The sequence below is a fragment of the Candida oxycetoniae genome (genome assembly GCF_023343755.2).
Source record: "Candida oxycetoniae strain CBS 10844 chromosome Unknown scaffold5, whole genome shotgun sequence".
NCBI classification, from domain to species: Eukaryota; Fungi; Ascomycota; class Pichiomycetes; order Serinales; family Debaryomycetaceae; genus Lodderomyces; species Lodderomyces oxycetoniae.
The window spans coordinates 85,262-97,642 of NW_026055366.1; the positions used below are offsets into that span (position 1 = coordinate 85,262).

General features: G+C 37.2%; 3 protein-coding genes across 3 annotated transcripts; 2 read left to right on the forward strand and 1 right to left on the reverse strand. All coding sequences in view use genetic code 12, as the record gives it.

Moving 5' to 3' along the window:
• Positions 1 to 2,203: 2,203 nt before the first annotated feature.
• AVT1 (Avt1p) lies at positions 2,204 to 3,847 on the forward strand (the record flags this gene model as incomplete). The annotated part of the gene is made up of 1 exon (XM_049326726.1): positions 2,204 to 3,847. One exon carries the CDS (start codon positions 2,204 to 2,206, stop codon positions 3,845 to 3,847), a length of 1,644 nt encoding a protein of 547 aa, XP_049182046.1.
• Positions 3,848 to 4,135: 288 nt separating this feature from the next.
• On the reverse strand, positions 4,136 to 7,792 carry KGF56_000782 (uncharacterized protein; the record flags this gene model as incomplete). The annotated part of the gene is made up of 1 exon (XM_049326727.1): positions 4,136 to 7,792. One exon carries the CDS (start codon positions 7,790 to 7,792, stop codon positions 4,136 to 4,138), a length of 3,657 nt encoding a protein of 1,218 aa, XP_049182047.1.
• A 3,869-nt stretch (positions 7,793 to 11,661) lies between these two features.
• GSP1 (Ran GTPase) lies at positions 11,662 to 12,309 on the forward strand (the record flags this gene model as incomplete). Its single annotated transcript, XM_049326728.1, has 1 exon — positions 11,662 to 12,309. One exon carries the CDS (start codon positions 11,662 to 11,664, stop codon positions 12,307 to 12,309), a length of 648 nt encoding a protein of 215 aa, XP_049182048.1.
• Between the last annotated feature and the right edge of the window lie 72 nt (positions 12,310 to 12,381).

Consider the following 12,381-nt stretch of genomic DNA (forward strand, 5'->3'; position numbering starts at 1 on the left):
TTTTTATTGGCAAAGGTAATGAAAAAAATATTTAATGAAAATAAAAGGACCTTCTAAGTTCAAGGATGCTCAAAATAGGATGATGTTTTTTTGAAAAAAGGCTCATCTTCTATTGAACAGGATCCAGGGTTTGTGTAATCTTGATTGAATATGCCAAAGAATGGCAGCCTTTCACATTAACATACATCTGCGAGTTGCATCAACTCACATAAGGTCCAAATTTTTTTAAAAAATAGACTAAGTCTGTAGAATTATAAGGAATGGATCATTAATAATAGAACAAGAAGTTCTTTATATCTTCACATACTGAAGAAGTTCCCTATATCTTCACATATTGAAGAAGCTCCCTGTATTGAAGAAGCTCCTTGTATTGAAGAAGTTCTCTATATTGAAGAAGCTCCCTATATTTAAGAAGTTCTCTATATTGAAGAAGCTCCCTATATTGAAGAAATTCCTTATATTGAAGAAGTTCCCTATATCTTCACACATAGCTTTTTAAAAATTTGCTAGTGTATAGTCGTAAAAATCTTGCTTAAACCTACCTCAATCTGCACCATTCCGCTAGATGGTGATAATTGTTTGGCGATGGTGTCAAAATATACGATACAACTCTTTTATAGCATTCCACCCTTTTGCCTTTGCTTCTGTGTCAAATATAACTCTCACCACCTTTCAACGCACACTCTTGCTATCGACACTATCGAGACTAATCTTATTTAAAATGGCGGGAGGAGCACGGAGCTAAGCGCGACCCTTTCTCTTACTCTCATTCTCACTTACTCTCATTCGCACCCACTCTTATTCTCACTTACTCTCACCTTTTTTTCTCTTTATGCCTTTTTCACCTCTGTCTCATCGCATGCTCGCGCGCTCTGTCAAATCTCAACAGCTAGCTTCAAGATCCGGATCAATCATTCATATCTCCTTAATTACAACTTTTCAAGCCAAGTTGAAAAAAAAAAAAAAATAGGGAGATTTTTCAATTCCAACTGTCTGCATTGGAATGCTGAATGTAATATTTTTGCTAGACACTAGCGACACTAGCGACACTATCGACACTAGCGAGCGAAGCGAGATAGTGGAGAAACACTTTGTAGTAACACTATCTACACTATCGGGCAGAGCGAGATAGTGGAAAAACACTTTGTAGTGACACTATCGACACTATCGACACTAGCGAGCAGAGCGAGATAATGGAGAAACACATAGTACTGACACTATCAACACTTTGTACTGACACTATTGACACTATCTGGCTCTTCTCGATAGTGTCACTATTGAGGAAACTAGATAATAGTCAACTTTCACAGTTTGACTTTATTTCCTATAAAAAAAAGAGACGATTTGATGTACTAAAACTTTCAAGTTATAGCGTTGATTGAAATGACTGACTTGCGACACTATCGACCGAAGCGAAATAGTGGGGCATTGACTAGCTGTCACCAAGAGCACTGACTAGCTGTCACCGACACTTTAGGCTCTAACCATCGACCTCCCTCCCCCACCAGTCAGTGACACTATCGACACTATCCACACTACAAAGTGTGGAGCAGGATAGTGTCACTACAAAGTGTAGAGCAGGATAGTGTCACTACAAAGTGTTTCTCCACTATCTCGCTCTGCTCGATAGTGTAGATAGTGTAGATAGTGTCGAACTAAATGTACAATTTTTCACAAATCTGTCACTTTTCTTTCAACCCTGTCACTCTTACGATAGTTTACCTCGAACCAAGAAATTGAGCCAAACAAAAGTTTTTCTTCCATTGTCTGTCTTAAGAAAAAAAGCTTACGGCTACTACTAATTCTAATCTAAAAAAAGCTTACGGCTACTACTGACTGTAATCTAAGAAAAGCTTATAGTCTAAAACAAGCTTAAGCTACTACAACAGAAAAGAGAAAAAAAAATGAGTTTATTCTCACGTGACCAGATTCTTTTTTTGTGATGAAAAATATTATCGCTTTTATAAAGAATGAAAACTATCCTATTCTTTTTGAAAGAAGAAGAGGGTGACAACGTTGTTGGCTACTAGGAGTTAGGAGTATTAGGTTTAGTAGATTAGAGACACATATTATTTTATTATTCATCTCGCTGTGAATCTTCTCTTTTCTTTCCTTCCATTCCTTTCCTTCCTTTCCTTTCCCTTTTATTTTTATTTATTTATTTTTTTTTTTTTTTTGGTTCTATATTGATCATCAGTTAAATATGGCATCGCATGAACAAGTTCCAGTTCAGATACCTAAACAACGGCGACATTCATTTATGGACTATGGCGGAGCAAATTCCCTAAGTAACTTTGCCTCATCCTATTCTCGCGCTCAGAACTATAGTGGTACTTTACTTTTGGAACAACATGACGAGGAGTGCAGAGATGTATTGACACAACAGCGACAAGCTTCATTTTCACTGGGGCTCTTCCAAGATGAAGAAGACGAAGAGGTAGCTATTGTGGATGATGAGTTCCCTCTGACTCGAAAATTACATGGAAGCAACCATATAGGAAATCTTTTACTACAAAACGAAGAATGCTTGGATCAGGATATATCCGAGAGCGTACTAGACGAAATGGCGCCATTAATTCCCACCATTTCAAAACAGAGTAGCCATGTTGTATTTTCCAAGTTGGGCAGCTCAACCGCACCTCAAACAATCTTTAATTCAATAAATACTTTGGTTGGTATAGGAATGCTATCTCTTCCGTTAGGATTCCGTATGAGCGGATGGCTTTTGGGAGTAATTTTTTTACTCGGGTCTGCTATATCAACAAACTTAACCGCCAAATATCTAGGTCGAATATTGCGTAACCATCCTAATTTAATGACATATGGAGATATTGCCTATGCTTACGGAGGCAGACTTTTTTCAATCTTGGTGACTGGATTTTTCGTGTTGGATCTATTAGGAGCTTCATTATCTTTGATTATTTTGTTTGCAGATTGTTTTGTAATTGTCTGGCCACACGTAAAAAGCTTAAAGTTGATTATCGTATCAATCGTGTTTTGTTCAAGTTTGTTGCCTTTGCATGTACTATCCATTTTCAGCTTATTAGGGATCTTGGGAACAATTGGTATAATTTCAGTGATAATCACTTGCGGATTTCTATTACGTCAATCACCCGGCTCGCTTTTGGATTTTGCTCCAACAGACGTGTATCCCAAAAGTTTGCCAAACTTGTTGTTTAGTTTGGGCGTCTTCATGGCCCCCTGGGGCGGTCATCCTGTATTTCCTGAATTGTTCCGAGACATGAGACACCCTAAGAAATTCAGCAACACTAGCAATGTGTCATTTTCTGTCACATTCTTGTTGGATTTCACAATAGGTGCCACGGGGTACCTCATGTATGGGAAAATGGTAGATGACTCAATTGTTAAAAGTATTATGCAAAATTCAAACTATCCTGAATGGGTGAATAAACTGCTTTGTTTGCTAATGGGAATACTTCCCGTTTCAAAGTTACCATTAGTTACCCGGCCAATAATCACCTCATATGAAAAATTATTGGGGTTGTCGCCTTGCAAAAACAAACAATCAAGAACAGGAACAAGAACAGGAACAAGAACAAGAACAAGAACAACTTTGACAATATTGAGAATATTCTCCAGGTTTATATTTTGTGGAGTCCTACTTTTATTTGCATTGTTGTTCACTTCTTTCGGCAAGTTGGTCTCATTCTTGGGAAGTGCTATTTGCTACACCGTTTGTCTTGCCTTCCCCTTAATGTTTTACTTAAAATTGAATAGATCAAGTGTTTCAAAATTTCAAAGCCATCTAATCAGATTAGGCATTTGCATCTCGATATTACTCGCACTTTTGGGCAGCTATGCATCCATTGCTGTGAGAATCACTTAGAGAGTAGGTTTGAGAAAGTTAGCATTAACAATATAAAGATTACCTAATGAACACTAAACTCAATTTTTTAAACTTTTATTTCAAACTCTCTACTTTTACTTTTTCTTTTTGTAGAAAAAAAAAAAAAAATTCAATCAATAAATGCTCCTGTAAAAAACCATTCACTTATTTGTATCTCTAATTTGGCATTGGAGTTGACCATTAATTCCTGTTCATTTTCTTTATCATTTTCATCCTCCTTATCTTTTCCTTTTTCGTTTTAGTCTTTTTTTTTTCTTTTTCATTTTTTCATTTTTTTGAGTTATGACGAGGCTTATTTCTCCTGGTATTGTATTTCTGCGAACCCATAGAATCATCAAAGAAAGGTTTCCCGTACATCATCAAGTCCTGTTGAGATTGAGCCAAGTATTGCGCCATCACTTGAGAACCAGACAAACGTTGTCCAGTTAAAGAGTACTGAGGAGACGGCATAGCGGTCATTGGTAGAGATCCCGGCGGCGGTTGCAATACTGGGAAATACCTAACCTGTTGAAACTGTTGCCCGTGGTACTGAGGTTGTGGAGGAATAGCGACAAATTGTTGTTGCTGGGGTTGGAGTGTGGGATGGTGCAAGCCAGTTGCGTGATTTGAGGAAAATTTATTCTTTGTTTGGTTCTTTTGAGGATAATAATAAACAGATTGTGGTTGAACAAATTGAGGGTATGCAGGGTTTATGCTACTGCTGCTGTTATTTATCAGTATATTTGATGAGTTTCTTGAAAATCTTCCACCACATGATATTGATGAATTATTATAACTATTATTATGGTATATTTTTTGGTGCTTCAGTTGAAATCTTCCGCTCTTGTGTGAGTTGTGTCTGGAGTTCATGTTACTCTTGTGCTTGATTTTGCTTGTATTAGTAGATGTGGTTATATCAGATCCAATAATGATGGAAACATCTTCCTCTTCATCTTCCTCTTCATCGTCCTCGTCCTCGTCCTCGTCCTCGTCCTCATCACTATCAACTTCTTCTTTCTGTTGCTGTTGCTTTTCTCCTTCTTCTCCTTCTTCTTCTTCCAGTACAGTTAATTTCTCTTCCACTATTTTCTCTCCAACAAACGCCTCTTCTTCCAACACTATTTCCTTTTCATGCTTTACTTCCTCATCCGCCTCCTCTTCTTTCTTCTGCTTTTCCGTTTTCTTTTCACCATCCAAGTTCTCACTACCACTAAGCTTGCCGTTCTCTACAATTCCAAACACTATCGCGGCTTCCTCTGTAATTGGCTCTTTGGATTTCTGCTTCTCCTCCTCCTTCTTCTCTCCCTCTTCTTCTTCATTAAACTCTTTGTTTTCTTCTTGTTCTTCTTGTTCTTCTTGTTCTTCTTGTTTTTCTTGTTCTTCTTGTTCTTCTTCTTCTTCTTTGTCTTCATTTAGTTTTCCCTTGTACCTATTCTGATTACGAAGAGTGGCATGCAATTGCTCTTGATACTGCTGATATGTTGAGCCCAGAGTGCCATTCATTTTTTTCTTGAATGAGAATCTAGGTGGATTACCACATCTATCTTTACCAAAATTGATTTTGAAAGCACTGTACTTGTAATAAAATTGTGCTGCATGTTCTCCATTACCACCAAGAGCATTTGTCAACTTGAATATAGCTTCTTCCACGTCTGCCTCGAAAGCTTCAACAATCTTTATAGCATCCACAATGTTCAAAAAGTTCAAAAACCCACAATCTTTATTATGATAAAAGTTTATTTGTTCCAACTCGCCAATCTCGGAAAAATCTTGCCTCAATTCTTCCTCATTAGGCAATACTGGTTTGGGCTCTTGCTCGTCTCGATTAGTCTTTATTCCTATATACACGTTACGCGATGCACCAGCTGTAACTGCAAGTGCAATATCGCGAGACAAAGGTCCACTATGTTGCTTACCCCAACCTACTGTCACATCATAACCGTGAATTACCAACTGGTGCAGCACCTGGTGATTCATATAGAATTTGAATGCTATATGTGGATCGATAAATGTAATAAAGCACATCTTTTTTTCGGGGAAGTATTTGATGGACTCGACTAAACCGCCAGCCCTAACGTTATTGGCAATTTCCTCAATTGTTGTACTGGGGTGTAAGTTACCCAAATACAAAGATCTGTTCCCAGTGGGGACATGAGCTGGATTTTGAGTTGAAACAAGGGAGAAACTTGAATGAGGAGTGACATAAGGTGTATTTGAGACAAAAGACGGCATTGAGAATAGTTGTGGTGCCAGTCTATTATGATGACTGAACCTCGAGCTTGATGAAACCACTGAATAGGCGCCATTGCTAACTGTGGAACGGTCACCGTCATCTTCGTTTGAGTTATTATTGTAAACATCTCTCAAAATCGGAGACTCATTGTCAACATCTGACGAGTTGGGGCTAACGGGGTCCAAAATATTGACATTTCTGATATTTCTTTGTTCAGGTGAATCAATAAGACTGCTTATATCAGAGCTATTATCCAAGGGACCTCCTCCATTAGCAACAACAACATCATCATTATCATTACCACCATTACTATTATTGTTATTGTTGATATTGCTGTTATCATCATCATCATCATCATCATCAAACCCAACCTCTGCAGTTGTTGCTAAAAACGGATTCGTATCTTGTGACAATGGCTTAATGCTGTTTCCATTTTGTTTCAATTCACTTTCAATTGGTGTTCTATCACATCTATCCTTTTGAAACAGGGTTGCAAGAAACAAACATTCAAATTTTAAATTTGAGTTTTTGCTCTTTCTATCATGAATCTTTTTTGCTAAATCGTGTTGTATTCTTCTAGAATAGTTCTCGTAAGCCTTGATTGCAGAATCAATAGAAATAAAATGAACAACTACTTTTCCAGAAGTGTATTGTTCTAACCTCTCATCCTTTTCCTTTGCTTTCTCTTGCTGCCCTTCATTTGCTTTCTCTTGCTGCCCTTCATTTGCTTTCTCTTGTTGCCCTTCATTTGCTTTCTCTTGTTGCCCTTCCTTTTCTTCTTCCTTCTCCTCCTCTTTTTCGGCAATAAGGGGGTCCTCTAAATTAAGTCGAAAATCTTCAACGTCACCATACTTTTCCAACTGGGTTATGAGAAACTGTTGAATCCGGTCAATTCGATCTTCCTCTGTTGTTGTCTCTTTGGAAAGATTGATGATTTTAAAATCCAAACTCAAACATCGTGTTGCTTGGAATTTTAAAATATAATTCAAAGTCTTTAGCTTGATATAATCCTGCTTTGAATTTGCTGTTGCGCTTCTATTACCGTTGATATCGTTCAAATAAATTTTCAATTGGTTGGATTTCAAATTCTCCTTCAATCTCGTCAAATTAGCGACATTTTTAGCATAAGTCAAATAAAACAATACCGAGATTTTGGAGTTGACAAATGATATGTAGCAAACCTTTGTTTTGACATCGGCACCAACATCACTTGCACCATTCTCACCTTCTGAGCCAGTCCTTTTGTTTTGAAAGAATTTAGGGGTCTGTTTGGTAAACAATTTGATATATTTGATGGGCCCAAAATCTATATGGTTCAATAGTTCGTGTAATGTTATATCTTCAGACAAGTTTTTCAATATGATAGTCCTTGAGAGGTTCAATTGGTCGAAATTGTGGTTTAGCATTGATTCTTGTTCATGCAATGACATTTGAGAATTTTGCCCTGATGGTGTGAGATAGAAGAATGGCATATCTGCCGACGCTGCTGGTGGTGGTGCGCTGCCACTGAGGCCGCCACTGAGGCCACCACCGCCCAAGTTTGAGTTGCTTGAATTTCGATGCTTCATTCTCAACGAGTGCAAACTTGGCGAGGACAACGGTTGAGGCGAACCATTTCGAGAGTCTTGTTGCAGATGAAGAAACGAAACGTACTGAGCAGATGGAGGAGGCGTGAAATAAGGGGAAATGTAAAGCAAATTCGAGGGCACCATCGATTGGTTATAGCTGAGATCCAAGGGGGTCATAGGTGTGTTGTGTGTGTGTGTATAATTTTGGTATTGGTACTGAGGGTGAGGGTGGTTTGGGTGGTTTGGGTGGTTTGATGGGAGTGATACATACTGCTGAAATTGTAGTGTAGGCGGTAAGTTCTCCATTGACCTAGAATGAGTATTAGCAAAATAGCCACCTTGTTGCTGGTACATAACAAGTTTTTCCTAATAAAGGGGGGATACAAACTGACAGCAAAAGAACTTATTTCAATGTGGTATAATAAAGGTGTATATATCACTAACCACACATGGGACATATATATTTACAACAAACAAACAAACTAAGAAAAAAAAAAAATGTGAAAAAAAAAAACTATGAAGAAAAAGAAAAACCATAAAAGAGTAAACGTATAAAAATAAAAATGTGTATGGGTGTGTTAAGTTAGTAAGGTGTTGTATCTTGGGTACACTAGGGAGCGAAGCGAGCTAGTGGAGCAGGTATGAAGAGAAAAAGCTACACACTTTTCTCACCTTTTGGCAGTGTGAGAACACCCCGCACGCACTAGTACACATTCCGAGTTTAGAGAATTAACGCAAACTTAGTATTTTGTTACTACTCTATACTATACACCTCACTATAAAAATTTGTTCAAGGAGCGCCATTTCAAGGGGATGAAAAACAAGTGTAAATTTTTTTTCTCTCTCTTTCTCTTTGTCTCTTTGTTTCAGAAATATTAAGTTGCCTAAATCTTTTATCTAGTAGTAGAAAATAAAATTGAAATTGACTTGATTGAATCTGTTGCCTTGATCAATAATCGTACATACGGGTTTAGTTGTATGTCTTGTATCTTGTATCTAAAATCTTGTATCTTGATGTGACATTATTATCTAGTGTTTGCCTTGTACGTAAACTATAAAACTATTTAGAGAATACTTGTAACCTATCACTATCGACACTATCTATCACTATCGACACTATCTATCACTATCGAGCGGAGCGAGATAGTGGAACAGCACCTAATAGCAGCCTATCACTATCGAGCGAAGCGAGATAGTGGAACAGCACCTAATAGGAACCTATACACACTATCGACACTTTTGACACTATCAAACCCGTGTGTTACAACTATATTAATAATTGTATTGCCTACATCTATAATTGTATAATCTATCTATAATTGTATCACCTGTATTACCTATCTATAATTGTATAACCTATTTTTTTATTGTATAACCTGTTTTTATTTTGTATAACCTGTTTTTATTTTGTATAACCTGTTTTTATAAATTGTATAAATAGCTGTTTTTATAAATTGCATCTATAACTATATCTAGATTGTATCTATAACTATATATATAGCCTGTATCTATAACTTGTTTTATACCTTACAATCTGTATTATAAACTATAATGTAATTGAACACTATACATTTACAGATTTTTTACTAGTTATTGTATTAAGGTCTAATTAAAGAATTTGAAATAAAAAATTCAAAACTAAAATCATCTTAAAGGCTTTCCCAAGGCTTTCTCTGGGGCTTTCTAAGGCTTTCTAAGGCTTTATCGGGCTTTCTCTAGCGCTCTAAGACTTTCTCTGGGGCTTTCTCTAGGACTTTCTAAGACTTTCTCTAGGGCTTTCTCTAGGGCTTTCTCTAGGGCTTTCTAGGACTTTCTCTTGGACTTTCTAGGACTTTCTCTTGGACTTTCTCTCTAATCTCTTTTCTCTAATCTCTTTTCTCTAATCTCTTCTCTCGAGGTCTCTTCTGTCGAGGTCTCTCTCTCTAGTCTCTCTCTAGTCTCTTTCTCAAGGTCTCTTCTGTCGAGGTCTCTCTCTCTAGTCTCTCTCTAGTCTCTCTCTAGTCTTTCTCTCTAGTCTCTCTCTAGTCTCTCTCTAGTCTCTTTTCTCTCTTCTGCTAATCTAGTGTGGCTTTAGTTGGTTGTAGCTATTTGCTTTTGTGATTCTTGTTAAGCTCTTAAATTAACAGTGGTAGCATTAAATAGACCTAAACGAGTATTACGAGAAGATATTATCGGTGAAAGCACTTTTCTCGCGCCATTTTGTCGACACTATCGACACTATCGACACCATCGAGCGGAGCGAGATAGTGGAGAAACACTTTGTAGTGACACTATCGACACTATCGACACTAGCGAGCGAAGCGAGATAGTGGAGCAGCAATGACTATCCCCACACCCTCTTTACAGTCTCTCTTCTCTCTATCTTCAATCTCTCTCCTCTTTATCTACAATACCTCTTCTCTCTATTTACAATATCTCTTCTCTCTATTTACAATTTCTCTTTTCTCTATCTACAATCTCTCTTCTCTTTATCTGCTCTTTCCGTCAACTAGATTCGTTTCACTCGTCATCTCGCTTTGCGCGGTAGTGTCGATAGTGTCGGTGGCAGGTACAAAGTGTTGCTCCACTATCTCGCTCCGCTCGATAGTGTCGCTCGATAGTGTCGTTTTGGCTGCGAAAAAAATAAAAAAAAATAAAATAAATATCAAAATGTAGCAGCAACCATTGAAACTCTCAGATACATCTTTGGATCTTGCAATAGGCATTAAATATTTATTTTCAAATAAAAAGAATGACTGAAATTAAATGAAATGGCGACACTATTGAGCGAAGCGAGATAGTGGAGCAACACTTTGGGAAGTAAATGTGAGATATTTTGGATCTGAAAAGAGACAAATGTTGTGCAACTGTTGCTCTACTGCTGCTACTGCTGCTCTACATATTACTGCTACTGCTGCTCTACATGTTATTGCTACTATGTTTCCACCTTTTGTTGCCTTTTCCTTACTTTAAATTTATTCTTCCACTTGCCTCTTTTTTTCTCCTTAAAAATGCATTTGGATCTTGCACTTTTTTTTACACTGCTATATTGGAAGGAATTAGAGCAACTTTTAATCTGAAAAGGTAGTGTCGATAGTATCGGTAACAGACACTATCGAGCAGAGCGAGATAGTGTAGTAACTAGTTATTGATGTTCCACTATCGACACTATCGACACTATCGACACTATCGAGCAGAGCGAGATAGTGTCGTAACTAGTCATTGCTGATCCACTATCTCGCTCTGCTCGATAGTGATCCATTTCATATTTACAGGTGATTCTTCAACATTATCAAAACACTAGGCTTTAGGTAAATTAATGCTCTTTTTTTCATCACCCTAGTAGAGGTTTCTTTTTAAGAATGTCGGAAAATTGAAATTGCTTATGCAGGTGTCGCAACAAGCTATCAAGTGTAGTGGCGACAATATCGGGCAGCTAGTGTTGCTCCACTATCGAGGAAAGTGAGATTGTGTAAGAAATTTCAATTTTTCAATTTTTTGTCAATTTCGCAGCCAAAAAGCAAACTTACCAGTACAACTTTAAAGGGCATTAGAACCTCTCGACACTATCGAGCAAAGCGAGATAGTGTTGTAACAAACTAGTCAGTGTTCCTCCTTGTTACAACACTATTGAGCAGAGCGAGATAGTGTTCTCGCTCTGCTCGATGGAGCAACACAGTAGCTCAGTAGCTTGTTACAACACTATCTCGCTTCGCTCGATAGTGTTCTCCAGGTCGTGTAATCGACCAACCAATTCTATTCTCCCTGACGACAAAATTTTTCCTTAGTTTTCTTTTTTTCCAAAAAAAAAAGTCTCTTGCATCGAAAGCGCTGATTTCAAATACAAAACAGGTTGAAAGAAATCTCATTGATATTTTTTTTTTTTTTTTTTTTTTTTTTCTTTTTTTTTTTTTTTTTTTTTTTTTGTTNTTTAAAGTATAATTCTAAATTACCTTCTTCTATATAAGACTTTTTTTTTTTTTCATCATCATCATTACACAGAGGAGAAGATTTTATAGATCAAAAGGAAAATTATGTCAACTCAAGAGGTTCCTACTTTTAAATTGGTTTTAGTCGGAGATGGTGGTACTGGTAAAACTACTTTTGTCAAGAGACACTTAACCGGAGAGTTTGAAAAAAAATACATTGCTACTTTAGGTGTCGAAGTTCATCCATTAGGGTTCCACACTAATTTCGGTGAGTTGAAATTCGATGTTTGGGATACTGCAGGTCAAGAAAAATTCGGTGGGTTGAGAGATGGTTACTATATTAATGGTCAATGTGGTATTATTATGTTTGATGTCACTTCAAGAATTACTTATAAGAATGTTCCAAACTGGCATAGAGATTTGGTTAGAGTTTGTGAAAACATCCCCATCGTGTTATGTGGTAACAAGGTAGACGTCAAAGAGCGTAAAGTCAAGGCTAAAATGATTGTTTTCCATAGAAAGAAGAATTTACAATATTACGATATCTCAGCTAAATCAAATTACAATTTTGAAAAACCATTTTTATGGTTGGCTAGAAAATTGGTGGGAAACCCACAATTGGAATTCGTTGCTTCTCCAGCTTTGGCACCACCTGAAGTTCAAGTCGACTCTGATTTGATGCAAAAATACCAACAAGAAATGGAGCAAGCTACTGCTTTGCCATTGCCCGATGAGGATGATGCTGATTTGTAAAAAAAGAAACAGAAAAAAACACAAACACACACCTAAAAAGAGAGAGAGAATTGAGAATGAGAATGAGAATGA